At 37.6% G+C, this 7,947-nt stretch overlaps 1 protein-coding gene across 1 annotated transcript; it reads right to left on the bottom strand.

The window, feature by feature from the left end:
• Window positions 1-2,509: 2,509 nt before the first annotated feature.
• On the bottom strand, window positions 2,510-7,043 carry LOC103037191 (FAST kinase domain-containing protein 5, mitochondrial). The gene is made up of 2 exons (XM_022668827.2): window positions 6,940-7,043; window positions 2,510-5,720 (listed from the first exon to the last, which is right to left on the bottom strand). Exon 2 carries the CDS (start codon window positions 5,706-5,708, stop codon window positions 3,309-3,311), a length of 2,400 nt encoding a protein of 799 aa, XP_022524548.2. The 5' UTR covers window positions 5,709-5,720; window positions 6,940-7,043; the 3' UTR covers window positions 2,510-3,308.
• Between the last annotated feature and the right edge of the window lie 904 nt (window positions 7,044-7,947).

The raw sequence follows: 7,947 nt of genomic DNA, 5'->3' as shown, positions 1-7,947 counted from the left end.
CACTAGATTTGGCCAATATTTCAAACCGATATTTTTACATTATATTAGATGCTTTTACAAGATTTTATCCAAAGCGACTTACAAATAATAAGGTATAGGGGAAATAATAATAGGAATACAGGACATAGAAGTCTAAGGGCCTGAAGGAGGACGTATTGCTGACGTATTGCTTGTTGTATGCTGATAAAGGACCAAGCTACTACACAGTCTGAGCTGCTACTGTTGGCCAAAACTTTTAAAACACATTGATTTAAGCTCATTTTTATTAGTTTCAATAGATAAAGTTTTATTTAACCTGTTAATTTAAAGAATGTCTTTTTTAACAGCCTATGTAAGGACTAAATCATTTAGCTAAATAAATGTGATGCCTAAAATTGAAAGAAAAACTAATTTGTAAGGAGGTTCCTTTCATTTTATTGTGTGCACACAGTGGGTTGAAAGTTAAATGTAAGGTAAATAAATGTTATCTGTTTTTACATTTGTTAGGTATAAATGTGTATTCAAGTTCAATAATTTTTATTGTCAATGCTGCATATGTACAGGAAAAATTTACAGCAAAAAAAAGTGAGAATAAAAGTAATAATTGTACAACTAAATATAATTAATTATATTATAAGAATGCGGTAGACACGTAATAATTGTAGTAAAATACAACAAGGTCACATATATAGACATACGTGTGACAAGAAATACTAGACAATATACAAGACAGTATATCAGTATTGGCTGGATGATACTGGGTATTCCCAGAACTCCCACATATGTGAATCACTATTATGCTGTCATAAAACTGATTAAGCAGCCTTTGAACAGCATAGTAGATGCTGAATTTGATTTTGGTCACACTTGTTTATGTTTGGTCTTTCTGGTCAACCAGCAAAAAAACCTTCATGAAACAACAAACCCTATACTGGTCAAGAGCTAAGAATGTCAGGCTGGTGAAGCTTGACCTGGCCAGGCTGTTGTTTTCCAGCAGGGAACAATCAGATTAACAGCAAATCCTATTAAGAATTTGGATTCTTGTTGTTGAATGTGTGAAAAAGAAAAACTACAACAGTGCTTTTTTAAAATTATTTTCGGACTTGTTTTATATATTTTTTCTTTATCATTTTTACTTTGTTTATTTACGTATTCATTGTATTTAATAAAATGTATTGATATTACTATTATAATAATTGCTATTATTACTTTTGATAATTTATTTACAGTAGTGGTAGTAGTATTTATTTTGTGTGTGCATATGAATATGTGTGTATGCATACATGTGTATAAATTGATTTTGACAAAGTAATGTTTTCTTTTTTTGTTTGTTTGTTTTTCCCCTTTCTTTGAAAATAAATAAACAAATGATTGAAAGAAAGACAGAAAAAAGAAATTGTTATGAAAATATGACAAAGTGGTGTAAAGTAGTCATCAAGATCAGAAGAGGACATACAAAAAAACAATTATAGACCTTTTGACATCAGCAAATATAAAATAATCAAACAATTTTGACTGCCAGTGTATTAAAAAAAAAACAGAGAATAATATTTACTATAAATTACAAATTATTATACACCATAGGTTGGTCCCCTACATAAGAACTAAGCCTAAGACTTTGATCATAAAATAATAAATTCAAAAATAATTCACAATGCTGTGTAGTCCTATATATGTCCAAATATAACCTGAGGTATTGGGGGTGGGGCTGTGATCATCCAGCACCTTACTAATGCAGTCTTCACTGAATGCAATCAAATTAGCACAGCAATAAACCAAAATCTTGAACTTCTTTCCTGGAAATTAGAAACAGTTACTCTAACAAAATCCTGACAAATCTGTTTAAATACCCTTGATTTTAGAAAAAACAATGAATGAGCATGAGCCCTAAAACTTTTTCCCTATAAAATATGTGAGTTAATCTTTAAACTTTATTTTTAGAGTTCTTATACTGTATTAGGCATGTGCCATGCTATGATGGCACATTCACCTGATGGCCAGATTATGAGCAAAGAATTTAAAGGAATGAAAGAACAGAAGTGCGGGAATAGGGGAAGAGGACTTATAAAGACTTATAAAAACACAGAAGAATAGTCAGTGTTTTTGAAGCCAGTCATGGGATATTACTACCCTCCACAGGCAACAGGTGAAAATGTATACTGTACTGTGCTTTGTTTCCCAAGTGGACAGACTCCAGAACCACTAGTCTAAACAAAACCAGTGTAATGTCTATATTACATGCACTAATATTCCAAAAGTCATGAGATAGCAGTACGTAAATGGTTGCCTTAGGCTTTGCAACACCCAAACCTGAGATTCTTGAGAATGAACCTGAATAGTGGCTCATGACAGGTGACATGAATTATGGGAGTTCGAGCGAAGACTGACAGTAGTTACCCAATGGAAGGGACATTCCATTTCCCAAAGTGTTCAGGCATTTAACATTCATCCACAGTAGGCTTGCAGTAGTGGGTAATAATCGAGACCAGCAGTGTCTGTCTAAATCTGCCCTCACAAACAGAGAAGCAAATGGCAATAATCACATCCATATTTATTGAATAAGGCCCCAGACGCATTTCACAAAGGTCAGTGAAGCATTTTTTAGGCTTTCATAGGACATGGCAAAAGTTATGAAATACTATACTAGTTCTCGTCCTACGACATTTGGCATGAGATTGTATAACATCCATATCATCATTAATATTTGTCAAACAACAATCTGCAAAGACTTTTACACACTGATTTTAAAAAGAAATGAGAGAAGCTAACACAATATCATGGGCATCCTTTAATTTACATCTTTACATGTTGCCATTTTTCTTGAAGAACATCTGGTGGCCTATAAAGGCATATCAAAAATGTCCGATATCATAGTAAGTTTATCATCATTTTATAACAATGTTTTACACGTTATTTTAAATATTAGCACAATATTCTTCAAGAGATTCTCTTAAACAACATTAATTAATATTTTACACAAGAAATGAATTTAGACTTCAGTTGTGATATTCAAAATCAATGCATTGTTTGGTTGTTGGTAAATTATTTGTGTATTATTTTTCTGACCATTTTTACATGTTTACTGTGGTGATGCTATTTTAATGAGTGTTGCAAGACTGTATGACATAAAACCTGGCAACTTAGCCATTAATTTTACCAAATTATGTCTGCAGTTTAGCTAAGCCAAAGAACCGACCCGCTTTCTAGGACTCCCTCACATCATTTGGAATGCTTTTGACATGGGGAGGGTGCGAGGACATGCCTCCTCTGATACATGTGAAGTCATCCATCATCTCTTTTTGACTGCTGACTAAGCAGCAAACACGAGGTCATGACCTTTGTGTTGAGTCATAAGTATTGAAAATCTTGCAATGCAGGTAGGCACGTTTTTCAGCCTTCGAACACCGGAGTAACGGAAACCATTCCCAGTAAGGCAGCTCCACCACTCTATAACCAGCCAGTTCTAACTGTCTTCTCTTCATTGCATGGAGCCCAAGCAACTGTTGTGTCCTGTAACAATAGTGATTCCTGTTGGTCACCTGAACCGCAAGGCGAAGTACAGATTGTTTGGAATTGACCTGGTCGGGGGCAGGAGAAGAAGAAATTCTACGTTTCGTCATAGCATCAAGGAGGCAATCAGTTAAGTCAATTCCAACACCGAAGAGGACTTCTCTCTCCCTCTGTGGCTCAACCGGCCTCAGGGCTGGAGGCTGGATGAACTGCTGTGGTGTCTGCACTGGGATCTTTTTGGCACTAGTGAGCTGGGCCAGCAAGTCATCTGTCAGATTTACTCCAATGGGTCCTTCCCAAGGGTTTGATTCCTTATTTGGAGTAGATGTGCAATGAACTGTGGGCTCAGATATTACAGGTAAAGGTTGTTCATTAGCATCCAAGTGCACCTCAAGGTCAATAGAGCGCATGTGAGGTAAGATCATTCCCTTGCGAACAAAAGCTTCTCCTCCAAGCAGCCCCTGTAGCACCTCCTCGGCCTCTATAACTTCCGGCTTCTGACATATATCAAATTTGGCAAAGTCCCATAGCTGTTTTGTTACTTCTTCCCTAAACGCCTGGCTCAATCGTGGCCCGGTCCAGCCAGGCAACTCAATTCCTACCGTACCATCTAAAGTGAAAAAGTCCTTTCCCAGTTGCAGGTGGGCTCGGCTCGAGGCTAGGCTTATGAACTCGGGGCTTAAAGCTAAACTTAGTAGATCATTAGGATACTGACCTACAAAAGCCAAACCTAACAAAGCTGTAAGGAGATGCTCGGGAAATAACTGGAATTCAGCCTTTCGTTTGCGTAGGATATCAGTGATGCAAGGGTATAAGCTTGGACACTGCTTGGGAAGGATAGCCAGATTTCCAAAGGCCCACAATGCCTTGGCAGCATCTTTGCTTCTGCAGTCGGAGGCCAAAGGAGGCAGATGTTCTGCCACTGCCAGGAGAATACGGTCATCGCGGTAATGCAGAGCAGAGCAGGCCAAAACAACATGCATCAAGCCTGGGGCGTTCATCTGTGGTGCACGCTGTGGTACCACAGACCCCATTGCTTCTAACCAGGGCAGGTGGTCCAGGTGGCTGAAACGCAAGAGTTTTAGAACATTAACTAAGCCGAAGTTACTCATTTCCTTAACCAGGGTACAAGCATGGTCCACGATGCTACGCACCACATGCTCTGAAAGGGAAGCTTTAGATTTGAACAGCCCTAAGCAGACAGCAGCTACTTCTTCAGCCTCCAGCTTGTGTAAATGACGCATGAGATGGGACTGAAGGGGCTGAATAAGATGAGCAGGACATTTTCTGCCTTCTCCCAGTATGTAAATGAACTGAACCAACTCTGGAGGACCCATTTCACTGAAATGCTGGCAAATACAGTCATACAGGCTCTCAAGATAATGCGGAACGGACCGGCCAAGACACCGCCACAGGTCAGCGATGAGCAGCAACTGATGAAGGTCCATTTTACCAGCCCGCTGCCCAAACTCAGCCTCGTACAAACCTAGAATTTTGTTGGAGTAGGACAAGTCCAGTCTCACAAATGCCTGCAGGACCTCCAGCAGTTGCAGGTTGGTGAAGTTTGGCAGGCATTCCGCACTGTATCCTAAAAGCATGTTAAACTCATTATCTCCTCGGATTACCTGAGCTTGTTTGGGGGCAAGGCAGCCCAGTTGACTAAGGCAATGAGCTACATCTGAGGGTTCAATGTCTCCTTTAGCTGAATTGACTTTATGAAGCAGTAATAAAGCATCTTGGAAGTGGATTGCAGGCGGACGCCGGGATAGATCATGAGATATGTTGCGGTACTCGGGCCTGCATCTATGAAAGGCTCGTGGGTCTCCTTTAACATCAGCTGGGGTGTCTAATGGGTGAAATTCTTTCTTACTGAAAGCCAAGTCAAGTCTTCGATTCTTGATGTGCTGTGTGGAGCGGACAGGATTCCTCCTGATCGATGCCTTTGGAACAGGTTGAGAAGGGGCTTCCTCCTCCATCTGTGAACTGTCTGAAAGAGCAGAACGCTGTGTACTCCTTTTGTAGTACGCAGAGGGGTTGTATACCAGGGTGTTCCTCTTTGCGGCTGGTGGCTGTTGGACTGTCTCTGTTTCTTCCTCCTTCTCTTCTTTTCCATTTTCCCAATGTGAGCAGAGATGCTGTGCTTTATACACAACCCTGCATGGGTGGTGGGTGTACAGCCACAGTGCTGACACATGGCGTGACAGCGCCCTTGCAAACATCCACAGGATATACTGAAAAAAGATGAAGAACAAGATTAGTCTTAAATCTGAACCATAATGTTTTTTTTTTTCATGTATTATTAAGGCTATATCAATATATACCATACATACCAAGGAAATGTGTCATATCACCATTATTAAAACATGATGTAATATTTATTTATAGCTATATATACATATTATTTTAATTATTATTAAGCAAAACAAGGTCACAAGTCATATCATGACAATAAACATAAAAAATAAAAACATTGGGCTGATGTTTAGATGTTACTAGTATTTTTTTATTAGAATTTAATTGAAAAGTTACTTCATTTTAGTAATTCAGTTTAAAGTGTATTACATGTATTACACATTACAGTTGATTGTATTACTGCCAATCAAAACTCAACAATCAGTGTCTCCAAAAAGTATAAACGTTATATACGTAGCTTTGGCAGCGAGGGCAATGTGCCAAGTCCTGCTGGAAAATGAAATCTTACACTCCATAAAAGTTGTCAGCAGAGAGAAGCATGAAGTGCTGTAAACAAAACTGCACCGACTTTGGACTAAATATAACACAGTTGACCAACACCAGCAGATGACATGTCTTTTCAAACCATCACTGATCATCAGTAAATTTTACATTTCATTTGTAAATCAAGGGAGCAGATTCTGGAGGAAGAGTGGAGAGACACACAGTCCAAACTGCTTGAGGTCTAGTGTGAAGATTCCACAAATTGGAGAGTCAGGTCATCTGCTGGTGTTGGTCCACTGTGTTTTATTATCAAGTCCAAAGTTAGTGCAGAGTTTCCCAAAAAATCTTACAGCACTTCATGCTTCCCTCTGCTACTGACAACTTTTATGGAGAAGCAGATTTTATTTTCCAGCAGGACTTGGCACACTACCCACACTGCAAGTGCTAATTGAATTCCTGAAATAAAGTAACTTTTCAATGATTTTAAATTTTTTTTAGATTCACTAGTATATCATGCTGCACTAACAATATGACTTTAGTCTGTTAGTGTTTAACATATTTAGTGAAACAGAACATCCTCACTTATACATCATGTTTAATTACAGGCTGTTTAAATTGGATTACATACATATGCATCTTTAGCTAGCTAACTAGTTATCAGAGTCAGACACTGTCTTCTTTCATTTTGCTGCACTAAGCTGGCTGTTACCTGCCTCATACTCCTCCTCTCGTCCACTAAATATATATAAATATCATAAACCCTTCAGAACTTACACTGAACCACAGAGCGCTGAGTTTTATCCAGTTTAATCACTGACTGAGGTCAACCTGCGCCGGACAGCGTGTGTGAGCCTCCATATACAGAGCTAAGTGTCAGATCACGCGTACTACGGTGGCCGAGAAAGGACAAACAAAGCAAAGTCACTTCCGCATAACTGCGCTTCCTATTGACCAGCGTTTTAACCGAACTCTCCCGTCCACCTTAAGAATGCAGCGGTGTGCGTATTGCTGTAATATATTTAAGGTGGCACGGACGATCCATGTGTACAGGACATTATAATTATAATTATGTTATTCTGTATTATAGATGATCAATTTGAAAAATGTAATTGATGATTTATAATACAGTTTTTTTATAATAATACAATTTATTTATTATTTATTATATAAAAAATTATTTGACACCGATTTAAATTGACCCCAAAGAAAATGGAAGAGTTTAATATGTTACATGTAAAAAAAAGAAAAACAAATACAACAAAATGTTGCACTTAACTCATAATAAGCTGATAAAAGCTACCGGTACTAAAAATTTAATTCCGAATTGCGTAATAATCTATTATAAACATATTACCAATTATGTAATAAAGTACTACAAATTATCATTTGAAAATGTAATAATGTGATATAAGCTTTTGAAAATGATCAAATTCCAAACAATATAATTGGGACATTACAAATGATCAGCCTAAAAATAGGTAACATATTCTAAACAATGTAATCAGATATTACACATGATTATACATGTAGGATAAAATTACAATTTACCAGCAGTTGAATTGATCTTTTAAAGCATAAGTAATTAAAGTAATCATTGCATTTGTGGTAAGATGCTTTCTGTACTGTTATCCTCTCCTCACATTAATACTAAGTAAAAAATGTAATTAAATGACCTAATAACGCAAAAAAACATCTGGATTGGGTTCAGGTCTGGTAACTGTGGAGACCAGGTCATTTTTTGTTAAGTACATAAAACTCCACATGTGTTCATTCATAGTTTTG

The sequence above is a fragment of the Astyanax mexicanus genome, chromosome 1 (assembly GCF_023375975.1).
Source record: "Astyanax mexicanus isolate ESR-SI-001 chromosome 1, AstMex3_surface, whole genome shotgun sequence".
Taxonomy (NCBI): Eukaryota; Metazoa; Chordata; class Actinopteri; order Characiformes; family Acestrorhamphidae; genus Astyanax; species Astyanax mexicanus.
Note: the sequence above shows the minus strand (reverse complement) of the source record. Positions and strands in the feature narration are given on the sequence as shown.

Coding starts and splice junctions, on each gene's coding strand:
- LOC103037191 (XM_022668827.2), bottom strand. CDS start 5,708: ATGTTTGCAAGGGCGCTGTCACGCCATGTGTCAGCACTGTGGCTGTAC.